The 17729-nt window shown below is 49.4% G+C and overlaps 1 protein-coding gene across 2 annotated transcripts in view; it reads right to left on the bottom strand.

Annotated features, from left to right (window-relative positions):
* Positions 1–17729, bottom strand: part of Slc24a4 (solute carrier family 24 (sodium/potassium/calcium exchanger), member 4) — a 138407-nt gene that overhangs the window by 30961 nt on the left and 89717 nt on the right. The window contains exons 4-11 of one of the 2 annotated variants that reach the window (NM_172152.3): positions 17148–17222; positions 14046–14130; positions 13335–13438; positions 12492–12566; positions 9084–9109; positions 7224–7277; positions 5680–5822; positions 1322–1491 (exon numbers count right to left, since the gene is read on the bottom strand). In NM_172152.3, coding sequence (NP_742164.2) covers positions 1322–1491; positions 5680–5822; positions 7224–7277; positions 9084–9109; positions 12492–12566; positions 13335–13438; positions 14046–14130; positions 17148–17222 — 732 coding nt within the window. The remainder of the gene's footprint in view (positions 1–1321; positions 1492–5679; positions 5823–7223; positions 7278–9083; positions 9110–12491; positions 12567–13334; positions 13439–14045; positions 14131–17147; positions 17223–17729) is intronic. The other variant, NM_001362345.1, reaches the window with a different exon arrangement.

Here is a 17729-nt window from a genome sequence, read left to right as displayed (position 1 = left end):
CTCCTAAGCTATCCAGTCCCCTGCTGTTTTGGGAGGGAGTCTTCCTCTAGGATCTTCTCTAGTCCAGCTGCCTCCCCCCGTGCTATGACTTGTATCCCACCCATAGCAAAGAATATAAAAACTGTTTAAAAAGGTTAATAACTGTTTTAAAAGCTCACACCAGGCCCAGGATCACTCTGTCTCTGTTTTTCGGTCTCTCTCCCTTCCTCTCTCTCCCTTCCTCAACTGTGGTTGAGATGTAAGCTCTCAGCTCCTTCTCCAGCACCATGCCTGCCTGCCTGCCTGCTGCCGTGCTCCCTGCCATGATGATGGACTGACCCTCTGAAACTGGAAACAAGCCCCCAATTAAATGTTTCCTTTTATAAATTGCCTTGGTCATGGAGAACAGCAATAGAACACTAAGACAACTGGCAATTCTTCAAGGGTCACAGTCCACAGAGAACAGCAATGTGTTCATGTTTGGTTCCCTCTCTAATTAACACTGTGAAGAAAACCCCATACTGAAGGTTTCCATTCTCTAATTAGCTCAACTCTAGCGACTGACAAATACTGAAGTACTTCAGGGGTGGGGTTCCTCTACTTTCCGCTTACAGGTCTCTGCCCTTTGTCCTCCTATAACTGCAATTCTAGAAAGAGTCCTAAGAGGATAGGGCTCATGGGAGAGCCAGACCCACCCAAGACCACTCACTTTCTGTATAGCCAGTGTCTTAGTCGGGGTTTCTATTCCTGCACAAAATATTATGTCCAAGAAGAAAGTTGGGGAGGAAAGGGTTTATTCAGCTTACACTTCCACATTGCTGTTTATTACCACAGGAAGTCGGGACTGGAACTCACACAGGGTAGGAACTTGTAGGCAGGAGTGGATGTAGTAGCCATGGAGGGTGCTGCTTACTGGCTTGTTCAGCTTGTTTTCTTATAGAACTACTAGTCCAGGGATGACACCACCCAAAATGGGCCCTCCCCCATTGATCACTAATTGAGAAAATGCCTTACAGCTGGATCTCATAGAGGCATTTCCTTGAGGGAAGCTCCTTTCTCTATGATACCTCCAGCTTGTGTCAAGTTGACACATAAAACCAGCCGGTACAGTCAGTGTGCCCAACGTTTTAACTCTACAATATGATGGGTGTTGTCATCTATAAAAGTTCATGCCTGAGAACCATGTGATTGAATTACAAGAAAAAATTGCAAACAAACAAACAAAACCAAAACGAATTTTAAGCAAGGTTAAAGTTTTATGTTGGGTTGCATCCATAGCTACCCACATACCCACATGCAATCTGTAGGTTACAGGTTGTACCCATGTGCTGGGTTAACTTACTTCATTAATTATGATCCTGCTGGCCATCCGTAGTCGAGTCCTGGGCCCAAACTTGTTGGTGATCATGATGCGCAGGCCAGCCTCAGGGAAGGTGAACTTGGGAGGGCTAGAGCTGAGAATCTCATCCACCATAACCACGGGGGTTTTGCCATAGGGAGGTTTCTCCTTCACTGTAGAGCATACGCCACGATCAGTGTTGGCCCCTTAGAGGACACTGCCCTAGTGATGGTGACTAAGTTCCTGTCATGGCCAACATCTTAGGGCTATGTGCTTGGCAGTTGGCAGCTTCCCTGAGGTCAGAGATCTGGCTTCAGCTTCTCCCCTTAAAGTGTGGCTTACTTCTGTAATACCTATGATTTCCATAAGTTAGACAGAACTAGCAGATAAACTGTTGCTGATGCACTGTGCCTGGCCTTTCCATGGTTGCTGTCTGACTCTCTGAGGTCTCTCTCTTCCAGGGTTCAGCCTTGGCTGGCTGCAAGGGTCTTTCAGTGCCTTGTCTAGGACTCTGGGACAGCCTATCTATGCAATACACAGGTGCTTGCACCCGCCACTCATGATTGGAAATGTCCACCTGACAGGTGGAGACAGGACCACCACCACCCTGACTTTTAGAGACTCAGATAACACTTTCTAAGTCAACCAGAGTCTTCAGGAGTAGAAAATGCTGGGAAACAGCCCCCAGTATCATTCTAAGTTTTCCCAGAACCCTTTGCTCTGCTTTGAAGTAAGCCATCCTCATTGCTATGGGGTGGCTGCCTCTGACAAGTGAGGTGGCCAAAAATTTGGCCCCAGGCCCTAGACTAGACATCAAAGATCCAGCCTGTTCATCTGAGGACATGCTGCTGTTGGGGCTCAGTGCTTGTGATGAACCCTGGTACCCTCCAGGGTGCTTGGGTGCCTTTTCTTTTCCTTTGGGAGACAGAGCATAAGGTCCAGTCTTGGGCCAGTGTCTCAAGGAGCTTGGAACAGCACTGCAGGTGCTAGGGAAAGTCTAGTGACTAAACCACGCATGAAATAGCACCCTGAAACAGGCAGCATGCCCCCTCCAAGGGGCTAAGAAAACAGATATAGCTGTTCTCCCCGCACCCAGCACCAGATCCTATGGTGTCCTGCATGAAGAGCTGAGTGAGCAGATTCCAAGGGCAAACTCATGCAGAAGTTAGTGATATAAAATCTAGCAAAATGCACAGCAAACAGCCCTCCCTGCCCCTGCAAACACACTCACATACACGACACCCCACACAGGCAGCAAGGCTCAGCAGACAGGAGGCGAGTGGGTTAGAATCGGTTGGGGGCCCTCCGTGCACCTGTCCGAGGTGGACACTAGCCTCCACAGAGGCGGACGGTGTGCGGCTTGGGCTCATGGATTGTGTTTACTGCTTAAAAGCGTGTGTTATGGCCAGGATGAGAGCAGATTACTTACAATTTAGAAGAAGAGTTAAGGACACAGAGGCCGGCACAGATGGCCACAGGTGGGTTAGCGTGCGGCGGCGGCAGAGTCTGGGGGCAGAGCTCTTGCTGGTGCCAGGGATGCCAGGGGTGGGGTTACATGAAGGAGGGTGTTAGTAGCAGGCTCCTTCCACAGGGAGCCTCGATGCTATGGGTTGCCAGAGGGAGGGGCACCCGCAAACCCCTGCAGCAGGTGTGCCATTCTCCATTCTGTAGAACCAGCCTCATGACAGTTACCGAATGGAGAAAGCCTGCAGGGCCTGTTAGGCAGGAGCCATGACACCTGGCTCCTTTGTCCCCAGCATGCCCAAGCTGAGAGTGGTGGGCCAGAGGAAAACTGTAAGATGTCTTTCTGGCAATTCCATCTAAGGCCAGTATTACCCCTCCCTTCTCTTTCCAAACCTAGGTTGTGTCCAATACCAGGGCAGCTTGGAAGGGCCCCTTGGGAGATCTCTGAGCATGATCAGCTTCATCCAAGATGGCAGCTGGTGGCCAGGTAGACCTGGCTGTTGTGAACAAGGCCACTGGAGAACCAATCAGGAGACTGAAGCAGTGGGCTGAGCTACCTGGTGTCTAAGAACATTGAAGTACAAAAGGGCTTCTCCCTGCTTCCTCTACAAAGAACTTGCGTTTTCAGCCTTGGATTTTATATGAGAGATGCAGGGTTGGGAAAGCAGGTCACGTCCTATTCATTCTTTTTTAGAGGTTTGTGTGTGCTAGGCAAGCACCCTACCACTGAGCTACACCCCCAGCCCAAGGGACTCCTTGAAACATCAGCAGGCAATTCAGACGTCTTGTCCTGTGGTGTGGCTTAAGAGCCACCTGCCAGGAAGCTGAGGAAGGGGGAAGAAAGTGACATTATTTCCTGTCACAGCAACAATGTTAGAAAGGCAAAGTGTAAAGTTCTGGTCATCTCAGACCTGGGCGTTACTGTGAAGTCTTCCTCCCATGTAACCAGTCTATTCAGGGGACATTACGTGGTAGCAAATTGCAAATGGCCTTAGGGAGTATTTTCTGGGGATGGTAAAGACAAAATGCAGTCACTGAGACTACAGGTCTAGGCAGAAACTTCTTCAAACCCAGAAACCAAGAACTGTGCCTCGTTTATCCAACCCTCTGGGACCCCTCCCCCCATGGCCTCTCCTGTAAATGTTTAAGAAGCAGTGTAGGAGACTCACTTCTCCCTCAGTCCCTCTGACCAATCTTCCAACTTTCTAGAAGTTACTCTGGATTTAGAGATGGTGGGGAAGGTGGTGATAACCCATGGAGAACCTTCTGCCACTGCATATAAAAGTGATAAGAATACCACAGAGTTTCGGAGAAGGGCCATGTATGTGGGCAGCCTGCACTTCCTGGGAAGGTCAGAGTTGAGGATCCTATTATATGTGAGGAGTGCACCAGGGCACCAGGGTTCGGCATCCATTGGCAGCCTCAGGACAGGAGGCAACTCTTGGGCAGTGCATCAGGAAGTGGGCACACCCTGATTGTCCAATCAGATCTTTCTTCTTTGCCATCAAGGTTCAACGGAGCTTCCAGTAAGTACCACATACATGCTGAGCAGAGCAGCCTCTATCCTGTCAGACTGTGGAACTTGCGATGGGTACCTCAGAACCCTGTGACTATGGAGGTTGGGATCCCAAACGGTGGCCGATGTTAGAGCCTCCCCGTAGCGGAGGTTGTTCTACAACCTTCTCCCTGTGACACATTGCTGGGCTGAAACACTTGTAACACCTTTATGCCCATGATCTGGACTTCATTGGCCATCCCTCATTGGTGAGCCTCCAGCAGCTAAAGTGGACTCCTCAGAATTGGGTCCCCTCTCCCACTCTGTGAGCCTCCTCCTTTCATGTAGAAAGGTGTACCACTCAGTGGAGCATCTGTGACAAATGCCTTCTTCTTGGGAATAGCCAAGACAGGACAGAAGACATTTGTGCAAAATGCACCCTAGAGGAAACTTCTGTCTTGCTCTGCCCAGGACAGAGGTGTAGAGAGGGCTGAGGAACAGAGAGGTTCCTTAGCTGTCACCACAGGCAAGGAGAACCTGAGCCTACCCACTCCTGATACCACAAGGGAGTTAAAGATCCCTACAAAACATTGAGACTTGCCTGGGGCACTGAGTACCAAGGGCGGAAGATGCCTGGGGTAGATCAAGGAGGCCACGTAGCCCTGGACTTCCCTTTCCTTTCACTCAGGCTTTAATGCTGCTCTGGGTGGGGCAGCTGTCTCATGGACGTTACTGGACAACTGTCTGGATTCTTAAGAATTGAGGATAAATCCAAGGAAGTAGTTCTCAGATCAAGACAATTCTAAGGCTGAGAGCAAGAAGACAGGACCTGGAGGGCCCCGGGTCCCAGAGGAGCTAGGAAACGAAGGTGGTTCATTGGAGTGGGCCTCCAAGCAGGCCTCTGGGTTGGGCTGGGTTGCCTGTGAAGCTCTGAGGATAGTTTTCCCAGGCCTTGGTGTCCCTCTAGGCAAGGGTTCACAGCCTAGGAGGGGAGAGTTTCCAGGACGGATTTCTCAAGGACAGAGCCTGGTGCTGGAGAGGTACAGAGAGGCCTAGGCACTGTCACTTCAGCTTCCTGTTTGGGGCTCTTCTCTTGGGCAGAGACAACACTGCATCTCTAAAGTCAACCAAGCTTCCCACCTGCCCCTGGAAGAATGAATTTTTTTTCTTTGATGAAATTCATGTTCTTTGTTTTGTTTTTAGGGGACTTTCTCTTTTATCCTTTCTCATCTAAGTGAATGTCAATCTGACCAGCATCTCCAATGTGGGTCTCCTCTCCTCATTTGGGGGTGTATATGACATCAGTGTGTGTGTGTGTGTGTGTGTGTGTGTGTGTGTGTGGTGTGATATGTGTGTGTGGGTCTTCCACAAGGGTCCACAGCTCCTGTCTGCTCAGCCTTACCTTGCCCCAGCAATGGCACAGAAGGGTCGTCATAGCTACCATCATAGAGGTCATTACCATCTTCCAGCTCGTTGCTGACCGGGTTACCATTTGCAATGCTCTTTTGTTTGGTTGTGAAAAATGTCTGCATCTTCATATTGTACCTGTGAGTCAGGTAAGGCAGGAGGTTAGAGCTGGGGAGGAGGAGGGAGTCCTATCCTACCAGGTGGGTGGAGCACCAGTCAAAATGGCACTGGACATGAAGGGTAGCCAGGGAGGCTCTCTAACTGAGCTTGAGGGGTTTCTTGGCGAGACCTCTGGGATCTTGTGCAGCCTGAGGCCCTTGCTTCTGCTGAGCTCGGAATGTCCTCCTGGGGGTGTCAGAGGGCCTCCCAGACAATGTGCTTAATGCTCCTTACAAGCGTATCCTAATAAAGGCAAGCCAGCTCAATCTTCAGAGCAGGCTCAAAGGAGGCAGCACCCCCATGCTTTCCCTTCCCAGGAAGCAACTGTTTCTCAAGCGGGCTGTTTGGTGACCATCTACCTCCTGTGGTTCTCCATCTCTAGGTCTCTCTGTTGGCTGTTCACTAAGAAGAAAGATAGTCGCTGGTGAATTCTCCCGCTGGACGCTTTAATCTCCCACTTTGTGAAATATTTATATACTATGTTTTCTATAAAGGTGAGGACTCTCCTAGCACCCATGGAGCTGTCCTTCATTTTAATTACACAGGAGAAGAGGATCTTTGGTGAAGTTGATGGTACTTATTACACAACCACCGTTAGTATTTCCCAGCTCTTCCATCATCCCAACAGCAAGGCAGTACTCACTCATGCCTCTCTCTGACCTCCCATCCACGTGTCTTCATGAACTTGACTCTTCTAGATACCACTCGAACACTGGCTCCTATATTATTTGGTCTTTTGGGAATGGCTGCTTCTATTCGGTGATCTTTGTAAGGTTCATCTATGCTGAAGCACGTGTGAGGACTCCACCTTTACAGCTGTCTAGTGGTCTTCCTCACGGGCAGCTTTAAGGCAGTTTAGACCCAGGCAGCTTCCCAAGTAGCTCAAGGTTTCCCAACCCAGAACACAGTGCTTATATCCCAAGAGTTATGAGTGGGGTCCTGCTGCTGGGATTGGCAGTGGTCCTGACATGTGGCAGCTAGTGAAACCTGGAGCAGGGCTAACACTGCTGAGCATTTTGAGAATGGTACTGAGTTACTAGACTCATTGAAACAGCAGAAGAGTGGTTACCCCGAGGCAGGGGAGTTGCCTAGAATAGGGAGGGATATAGGTCCTTGCTAGAGAATCATTTTGAGAGTGTAGTATCTAACGACCCTATATCAGCCACCCAGCATTGTCCCCTACCCTGAGGACGGACAAGACCAGTGCCTGAGCCACGTCCCCACTTTGGATGCCCTTGAACGGTGTTCATAGAGAATGAAGGCTGCCTCAAAGGAACCAGAAGACAAGATGGAGGATACTCCCTATTCTGACCAACGACGTGAGTAGGGTATGGAGGGAAGGGGACCTCCAGGTCTCAAAGAAAGGGAGAGGTCACTTACTTCATGATAAGAATATAAAACACGTACAGGATGATGAGCACCAGGCCTTCCCACCTTGGAGAGAGAGAGAGAGAGAGAGAGAGAGAGGGAGAGAGAGAGAGAGAGAGAGAGAGAGAGAATGAATGAATGAATATGGTTAGAGCGTAGGAGGCCATGGTGCCCACAGGCTGGGGCTGCATGGTCAAGGTTAGTGGTAAGGTGGGGCAGCCTCACTTTCCCATCCCTGGGATTCAGGTGGGACACCATATGGCTGATCTGTCACTGAGAGTCCCCTTGGTAACTGAGAGAAGGCTGAGTCTGGATCTTCTCATTTACAGGGGTCAACATGAATCAGGAGAGCCCCACCCCCAGCTATCACCCCCAGATGGAAAATTCCATGGCCTTTGCCCCAAGAGAACCTGGGCCCATTCAAGAGTCTGGTCAACAACTAGAGAGGCTATGGGGGCAGGCAGGAAGAGGCCCAATTCCTGGACAAGGGGCATGGTGATGGCACAGAAGCCTTTGGGACCATCCATGACGCACAGCCCAAACCCACAAGCTATGTGTGTAGGGAGTGGGATTGTACCTGTGATGGCAAACTTGAGAAGCCACAAAGACTTTGTTGCTTCTCTGACAATGCGCTAAAGCTTCTGCATGCTGGGCATGGCCAATCAGGTTGGGAGCCTTTCCTTTGCTAACATGCAGTTTGTGGGCCAGATATGGACCTACCGATCATCTCAGGCCCACCATCCCAACCCATCCACAGCTGAAGAGAATGAGGCCAGGAGTGGACTTTCACCAGGATTCTCTGGGTACCAGGCATTCGGTTACTCCTGTCAAGCAATGGCTGCTCTCAGCAGTCAATTAGTGAATTCTCAGAAGCTGTCTCCTTCAGGATGCAGATTCTGGACTGTGCCAGCCACCAGGTAATTGTACGGCACGTGAACCGAGATGCTAACACACCCATGGAGTCAGAGGGAAGAACCAACAACTTGTTCCTCAGAAGTTCATAGTTTATGACTCTCGATTAAGAAACTCGGTTCCTGTTCAGGGTCACAGAGATGAGCCCTTGTATTTTCTTATAACATTATTTTATAATTTTTCCTGGTTTGATGTGTATGCATGTGACATATGTATATATGCATGTGCCTACGTGCATACAAATGCACAGCCACATGTATGTGATGTGAAGCCAGAGGTTGGTACTGGGTGGTTCCCTTTCATTTTTAAGGCAGGTCTTTTTTTTTCTGAAACTAGAGTTCATCCACAGCAGAGAGCCCCTAGGGATCTGTCTCTGCCACTCCAGTGCTGGGATCAAGATGTGTACCACCATGCCTGATTTTTTATGTGGGTGCTGGGGATTTGAACTCAGGTCCTCATTGCTTGTGAGACAGGCATTTTCCAGCTCCTTGATTTTTGTAGTCAGATCTTTAAGCTAGATTCCTCTACAAGTCATGAGGGAGGGTTCTGATGTGTTCTGCATGACATATCTTTGCTCAGTGGCATCTTAGACCCTATCCCTCACTCACTGCCTCGCCAGGACACCTCTGTTACCTCTCCCTTCAGATACAGGCCTGTGACCAGGCCCAGTCTCACTCTTGCTTATCTTTGTATAAAGTCTGACTGCCCCCATGGGTTTAGTTTGATGTGTATCTTGATAGCAGGCAGGGCAGAAACCTTGGGGGGACACAACTGTCACTCTAATAGGACAAAGGCAAGGTTGCTTAGAATGATGTTACTCCCATAAGCTAGCAAATCTATGTTTGCAAAAATAAATCTGAAAATGATTCTGTAACCCCACATACACAGAGACTGGCAATTAGCAACAACAACAACAACAACAACAACAACAACAACAACAACAAAACGTTAAAGACTCACCACACAATTTCCTCATCGTATATGAACTAGAAAGCAAAGGAAACAGAGGGATACACTTATTACAAGGGAAGAAAAGTGCAGGCTCCAGGGCAACTGGATCTATCACACACTGGTCTCGTGTAAGGCTTCAATCTCTGCATTTCCCAGTTTCGCAACCGTGGAAGCTGTCCTTTCCTTAGTATGAACCTAGGGAAGTTGGGCTGTAACACATGCTTCCTGCCTGCTGTCTCAGTGTAGTCATCCCATGAGAGACAGCCCATGTTTTATTATAGGTCAGGTAGTTGCTGGAGCAAAACTGGTAGGAGCTTCCCTTGTTACTAAAACAGAGTTGATAAAATTCAAGAGAATGCAGAGACAGCAAAGATGCAGCTATACACCTGTCCCTATACACCTGTCCCTATATGTATGTCACACACGTGTGTGGCATAGGGCTAGTTTTCTTAAAAACAAAGAGAAACCCCCTTTTGGATTCCAAAGGTGGAGGGTACAGCTGTATAAATGAAGACAGAGTGTGATGTGTGGATGGGGTAAGAGATCAAGGGACAGTGATAGAATTCAGCACACGGGTTATCTTAAGTGTCAACTTGCCCAAATTAAGGGGCACCCAGATAGTTTGCAGAATATTATTGCTGGTGTGTCTGTGAGGGTGTTCATAGAAGGGACTGGCATTTAAACCTGTGGACTGAGAAAGGAAGATCCACGCTTACTCGAGATAGTTGGGTGCCATCGAATTAGCAGAGGACTCAACAAAAAGGCCATCGAATGGTAAATATGACCCCATTCCTTCTCCTTCCAGGTTCTCCAGTCTTTTAACTCTACAACTTAAGCCAGTGGTGCCATGGTTTCTCAAGGTTTTGGCCTAACAATGGGTGATTATGTTACTGAGTTCCCTGGGTCTCCAGCTTGCAGGTGGCATGATCAAAGATCACTTGAGCCCATTCCCCAATACATCTCCACCTATCTATCCATCCATCCATCCATCCATCCACTCACCCATCCATCCATCCATCCATCCATCCATTCATCCATTCACTCACTCATCCATTCATCCACCTACTCATTCATCATCCATCCATCCATCCATTCATCTATCCGTTCATCTTTTCATCTGCCTATCACTTGATCTATCTGTCTCTTATTGGTTCTTTTTTTTCTACACGACTTTAATTAACACGCCTCACATCCAGCATCTTTGGGACCAGACACAAATGAAGGACGCTCTGAGGTCAAGGGAAGAGGTAGACTCCATGGCCCAGTGTAGGAGGAGGTGGCAGGGCTGCTCCTACCAACCTGACCATGGAAAAAAAGGGTCCCTAGATAAGGTACCAGAAGAGGCAGGGGAGGGGGAAGCTATTGTGTGGGCTTGGGTTTACTGTCTGTCACAGTGGGCTGCACACAGGCTCTGCTTTAGGAAGCCACTTCATGCTTCCTAGCCAGGCATCAATGGGAGCCTTTTGGACTCAAGGCTCTGTAATAAGTATGTAGGCAACAGAAAAACAGTGACCTTGACTTTAACTCTATTGTATATATAAATCCAAGTGTTTAATGTGAATATTTAATTCACAACCAGGGAAATTCACCCTTTTGAAAACTGAAGAATGTTCTTTGGTCATTTAGAGGTCTATAAGGAATCACTCCCTCTCTGGGAAATGACATCACAGTCGGGGGGTGGGGGAGGAGCACCACCCCTGTGGCTAAGCCCCAAATACTGGCACCAGTCTGCATTTGCAACGGAGGGAGGGGGGCTGAGAGTTTCTGAGCAGGCAACAGATGACATCATTAGATATTCCAGTGACTTTCTGCCAAAATGATTACCAAGAGAACGTCAGTCTTTTATGAGCTGTTTTTATTGCCCATTTATGGTATATTTTGGGTACTGTGGACTTATCTTATGAAATTTCACATAGGTATCTTGTTTCTCCTATTGATGTCATTTGTTGAGCGTGGTGGGAAGTTTCTGAGCTGCCCTCAGAAATCCCACTGATAACTGCTTCTTATCACTCTCCTTCTGGACACTGTGGCGACCTGCTGATTGGCTCCTGGCCATCTCCAAGGTAGAGGTCACACAGCCTTTTGTAACCTGGCCTTCTTACCTCCTCATCTTTGTTGAGAGGGCAGGGGCATTGCAAACTACAACTATGGCACTGCTAGGCCTGGAGATCAGCAGACAGTCACATGAGTGCTGCTGGAGAAGACGTTCACCTGACTATATATGTCCCGAGACTTTTCTCCTCCTAGCTCAGCCACCTCAGATGTATCACTCCAAGGTTCAGTGCTTGCTGTCTTAAGCTGTTAGGTTTGGGGAATTGTTTTGTCCAAGACAGCATCTCACTTTAATAGCCAAGACTGGCCTGGGACTAGTGTTCCTCTTGTGATACCTCTGACCCTTGACTGTCTGTGTGCCCCACCATGCCCAGCTTTGGGGGAACTTCATTATGAAGCAGTAGATAATCAATATAAGGGTAGTCATACCCCTGCAACTGGAAAGATAGAAAACGGTCACATATTTTCTTGAAATCCAGCATACCACAGGCCCTTATGCACTAGTGTAAGGATCAAAACTGCTCCCCTGGGGTTGGTACTCACCAAACAGTGCTTCACTGCATGGCCCACGATGCCATCCCAGACCCTGGGGGCCTGATAGCTTTGAGATGGCTCTCTCCTGCTGTGCAGGACAGAGAACCCAGAAACTTGCTGCTTGTACTTACTTTGTGGTATTGAATACAGGCCCTCCTTGCACCTGCTAGGCTAGCACCTGACTGCTGAGCTGCACCTGCTAGGCTAGCACCTGACCACTGAGCTGCACCTGCTAGGCTAGCACCTGACCACTGAGCTGCACCTGCTAGGCTAGCACCTGACCACTGAGCTGCACCTGCTAGGCTAGCACCTGACCACTGAGCTGCACCTGCTAGGCTAGCACCTGACCACTGAGCTACACCTGCACATTTTTATATTTTTAATTTTGAGATACGGTCACCCCAACTTGCCCAGGTTGGTTGTGATCACAATCCTCTAGCCACAGTCTCTTGAGAGTCTAGGGTTATTTCCCAGCTTCAAACTTGCTTCCTTCGAGTAGGTCTGTTTCAATGAGTGGGTGGGTCTCAATGTAGGCTTGGGAGGGCCTCATGTGAGTATATATTTGAACTTCCCCAACAGTTTTTGTTTTGTGAAGCTTTTAATCATTAAAATAGTCCTGATTTTAGTCTCCTTGTGATGAACCAAGGATGAGGTCTTTAGAAAGGCCATAGTATGGGTAGAGGTATGAGGGGCCAATGTGAACACAGACAGATAGATAAACACATCCCACTGTTGGTACTGTAACCTCTCTGGTCAAGGACAGACAGGCAGGTACCCATGCCCCCACAGGGCCCTGACCCATCCAACACTTATGTGTGAGGGGTGACTCACCGCAATGAGCACAATGACAGAGAGCGTGTAGTACACAGAGTCACGGCACACAGCCCACCACGTCAACCGCACCACCTGCCAAGCCAGAGAGAAGTCGTCAGCTGCTATTGCCAAGGCTGGGAATGGGGCCAGCCTCCCAGAGAGCAGAAGGATGGGCCTCAGGGTGCTTCCCTGGATACCTCTAGCTCTTGGCTACAGTTGGTGAAGACAACAGAACCCAGTAAAGTTCTCAGGGGTGGGGAAAACAGAAACTGGCCTACTCCTCTGGAGTGGTGGCCAGGCATATTTCATAGCAAAAGCTGGCATAAATGGTATATTTTGGGTACTGCTTTAGGTAGAGACCTGAAGCAGCACCATGTCTCATCAGCTGCCTACCTCTGTTGTCCTGAGCAAGAGGTAGGTCTTGGCCATCTTCCTCCGTGAGACAAGCCTAAGATTCTGGTCTCATGTAAAATAGAGTCTGATCACAGCTAGCCTCGTGCCTGCAGAGGAGGTGAGCAGCCCAGGTAGCTGTAAGCCCTCACTCAAACCAGGGTCCAGGAAGGCCCTTCTTAAATAGCCGTTGCTGTTGAATGAATGCCCACCCATAAACTGGTCAGGCCCACTACCATGGCTCCAGCTTCTCAGGCTCTCACAGTGATGGACAGGAAGGAGTGTCATGGCTACTTCACAGGAGAGACCACGGGTCTAGAGGAGAACGTAGATATTCTCCAAGCCACGGAGAGTGACATGACCAGACTCATTAGGGTGTTGCTATTGTCACCCCAACCATGGGAGAAACTCACCCGCATCCTACAAGACACTGATCAGCTAGGCAGAGAGAAAAAAAAAAACCCTACTGACCTGTCCAGCAAAGAGTCCACACACTCCAATGATACATAGGATGTTGAACACAGCAGAGCCCACAATCGTTCCTACACCGACATCTCCGTGGGTGATGAACACACCTGGAATATGAAAGAGATAATGGTGGAGCCAGACAGAGTGGAGCCCTGGGAACCAGTTCCTTCCATGCACTTATCAAATTAAATGTTTCATCATCACCATCATCATCGTTAGTATGGTGTGTGTGCTTTTGCATGTGTGTGTGTGTGTGTGTGTGTGTGTGTGTGTGTGTGGTAGCACCTGTCAGAGGACAGCTTTCAGTAGTGGGTTCTCTCCCTTGGTATGAGAGATTGAACTCAAGTCTTCAGGCTTGCACAGCAAGCACTTTTACTGGGTTTAGCCATCTCAGTGGCCAGAGCCCAGGTTTTTGAATGACGTTATTGAAGACATAATTCACATGTCTAATGGTGCAGCAGTTTGGCAGATCCACAAAATTATATAACCAAAGCTATCATCTAGTTTTAGGACATTTTCATCTCATAAGAAGCCCAGTGCTTGGTAGGACCCCACATTCTAAGAAATCACCAATCTACTTCCTGTCCCTCTGACCCCCTTGGGTTTACAAGTGAGGAAATGGAGACTTGGAGCTGGTAAATGCCCCACTGCCCTGGGCAGTCAGCCCTGGCTCTCTCTGCATGGTGCCCCAGCTGCCTTTATCAATGTCCTTACCAATGACAGAAGCAAACAGCTCTGGTGTCGAGCTTCCTGCAGCCATGAAGGTGGCACCTGCCACATCTTCACTCAGATGAAGTTTCTGAAACAAAGAGAACACAGGCAACTGGGTTGTGACAAGGGAGGGGAGCACGCAGCCCCTGGGCAGGTGGATGGCAGAAAGCTCTCAGTGACACAGTGTGGATCTGAGCCTGGCACCGTAGCCAGAGCTTCTCTGCCCAAAGCACACACCCCATACCCCTCTTCCAGGCTTCAGTGCTCCCCTCTTCCAGGCTTCAGTGCTCCCCTCTTCCAGGCTTCAGTGCTCCCCTCTTCCAGGCTTCAGTGCTCCCCCCTTCCAGGCTTCAGTGCTCCCCTCTTCCAGGCTTCAGTGCTCCCTTTCCCTTGGACCCATCTGCCTTCTCTTCATTTCCTTTATGCTCCTAGAGCCCTGTCCACGACCCTTGAGGAAGCCTTCCCTGCATCCCCAGGGCCAGCCATACCCTCTCAGAAGGCACCTGAGAAGAATTTCTTTTTCCTAGAACCCCCTCCCCTCTGCTTGCTGAATGTGCTTCCCACTTCTCTGGCTGGTACAAACATCATCTTCCTCCAGGAAGCCTTCCTATGTCTCTCCCCAACAGTGACAATCCACCCTCTTAGCTTCCTTACCATCTAAGGCAAGAAGGCTCTACTCTTATTGAAATAGATTCTGTGATTCACAGGCAGCTTACAGTAAGTACATATGCTTACCTTTGCCTCTAGACCATGAAGACAGAGCTGGCATATGCCACCTGTGGGTCTCTAGAACTTAGAAGAGGTTGGAGTAGACAGTGCTACACAAACAGGATCTAGAAGCTATCCTGAGGCTGTGGGACCTGGGTCCCCAAGACATTTCCTGGCTCCTGCATTCTAGATGTTTCTCCATGGCAGACTCCCAGAGTCTGTCCCCAGGATTGATCTGGCATGGGACAAAGCTGGGAACATTTTGTATGAGTCTCTCATGTTCAGCAAGGCCATGTTCTGGCCTTGGAGGTCCACTATCCGATCCAAAATGGAAGACAGAGGATCTAGGTAGCCCTAGGCAGCCTGGGCTCTGGAGTGCTGCAGGAAGTTTGGGTCAGCATCTTCTCCCCACTGGTCTGTTAGCTACAGAAGGGTCAGAGCTCTGGGCTCCATACAGGCTAGGGACTCAGCACTGCTCCCTAAGGGGTCAGTGCTACCATCTCAATGCTGACAAAGGGAATGCTCTGTAGAGATGCCCACCTGGCACTGCAGCCACCTCTGCAGGACTAGGGTCATGCTGCCTGCTGTTCTGCCACCTCTTGGCTTTGGCCTGCACTCTCCTTCCTAGAACCCTTTCTTCTCTGCTTGCTGAGCGTGCTTCCCACTGCTCCAGCCTGTATGAATATCATCTCCTCCAGGAAGCCCTCCTATGCCTCTCCCCAACAGTGACATTCCACCCCTTAACTTCCTAGACATCTAAGGTCCTTAAAGAAAGACTAGGGCCAGCACCCACCCTTAACTTACGCTCTGTCCTCATGGCCACAGGTAACCCTGACATCACCTGCATCCTCAATGCTTGCCACCCCAGCTCACTTTCTATGGGTATCTTTCAGCCCTGAGGTCAGAGGCCCCAAACCTATTTTTATGGTTTTCCCAAACTATCAGCCTAGGAGGGGCCTGGATGTGTGCTCATTATACATTAGTCTGATATAAGCTATCTCCCAAAAGGCTCCTGGGTTAAAGGTTTGATTCCCAGTGCCCTAGTATTCAGAGATGGGCCTCAGGAAATGACTGGAGAAAGTGGACTCTGGCTTCATCAGTGAATTAAGTCACTGATGGAGTCATAGTTTTGATGCTGTTATCTAAAGGCACTGGAAACTTTTGGAGGTGGGACCTAGAGAAAAGAGTGGGTCAATGGGAGTGTGTTCTTGCTGTAGTAATTCATCATCAATATCTGTCTCTTCAGTCTCTGATTCTGGCCACCATATATGGGTAGCTTTGTTCTACCACTTCCTCCCACAACGTCTGCCTCACACAACCTAGAAACAATGGAGCCAGCCGATCATGGACTTAAACCCCTGGCATCATGAGCCTAAATCAGTATCTTCTTCCTTAAATTAGTAGGTCAGGTGTCTTGTCAGAGAGGCAAAGGTCTAACTCATACAAGCTAGGACCCAGGGCTGTGTTTTTCCTAGGTGGAGGCAACTTCTAGGAAGCAGAGGCAGCCACAGCACCCTGGCAGGAACCACTGTGCCCCAGCCTCCACTCTAGGGGTCCTGAGAGAGACCCCTCTATACTAACCTTCCATGCTCCATCTGAGGGGATGCAAGGGTAAACAGAGGGAGAGTCAGGGGATAGGAAGGCTGGGATCTTTCTGCCAGATCACAATCTGGAGAGCCCAAGTTCAAAAACAGCCCCTTCTTACTATGTTGTGTCCAGAAACAAGTTGAACGGAAGGTGGGCACCTGTCCCTAAGAGCCACTTGTTCTCAACATGACAACATGGCTTCAAAGAACTGGGTGACTTCAAAGGACAAGGGGTGCAAATCCCCAAGGGGCTGTACATGGTAAGAGCTGCAAATAAGTTCCGCCCCCATGCTTGTGGAGCACAGAGGGAATCCGGGCTCTTGCATATGGAAAAGGGAAAATAAATTAACAAACTAGCAAAAGGGAGAACACGGTGAAGATGTGGGACAGAGAGGACTCCTGTCACCATGGGTAAGTGTCCGCTGGGGGAGCACTTAGGGAACACAGATCTCCTCAGTCATTGCCACCTGTGGTTTTAGGGAATGTGCCTGTGCAGTCACAGGTTTGCCTGCTCCCTTGCTGGCCAGATTTGGCTCACACCGCATGGTTTCTAGGGAATAATGGCCCGGAGGGTGACTTCACATGGGCCACGGCTTCTGCCGAGCTTGGGGACTGAATGTTATCACTGAAGTTGATTTGGTGTTGCCAGGATGAGGTGTGGCTCCGGAGCAGACTGGAGGTGGCAGTGTCATGATCTTCCACACCAGAGTGCTTCCTGTCCCATCTGACCTTCTTGTTCTTGTCATTCACATATCACACTCCCCTAGGCATCCCTGGGGTTTGTGGGGGGCTCCAGGTCCTTGTCACGTACCTCACAGATCTTCTCTAGGGATGGAACAAAGAAGTCATCGCACACGATGGCCAGGGCATAGAACATATAGAGAGCCTGTGGACGGAAGGCAGGTTTCAGTGAGAGTCCCTTGTGCCCACACCAGGCTGTGGGCAGAAGCACAGGTGGATGAGCCTCTTGGATAGCTTCAGCCGCAGGGACTAGATCTCTCCAGATCCTCCCTGACAGATAAGGAAACTGAAGCCTGGAGATGGGAAATCGAATGCTGAGCTGGGTCTGTGCTTTCTCTCAGCACTGTCGCAGAGTATGAAATACAGATCCGGTGCTCGCCTTTAATCCCAGCATTTGGGAGGCAGAGGCAGGTGGATTTCTGAGTTCGAGGCCAGCCTGGTCTACAGAGTGAGTTCCAGGACAGCCAGGGCTACACAGAGAAACCCTGTCTCAAAAACCAAAAACCAAAAAAAAAAACACAAAAAGAAAGAGAGAGAGAAAGAGAGAGAGAGAGAGAGAGAGAGAGAGAGAGAGAGGAAGGAAGGAAGGAAGAGAGAGAGAGAGAGAGAGAGAGAGAGAGAGAGAGAGAAAGAAAGTAAGAAAGAAAGAAAG

Source organism: Mus musculus, chromosome 12 (genome assembly GCF_000001635.26).
Source record: "Mus musculus strain C57BL/6J chromosome 12, GRCm38.p6 C57BL/6J".
Lineage (NCBI taxonomy): Eukaryota > Metazoa > Chordata > Mammalia > Rodentia > Muridae > Mus > Mus musculus.
The sequence above is the reverse complement of the archived record's forward strand: the minus strand, read 5'-3'. Positions and strand labels throughout refer to the sequence as shown.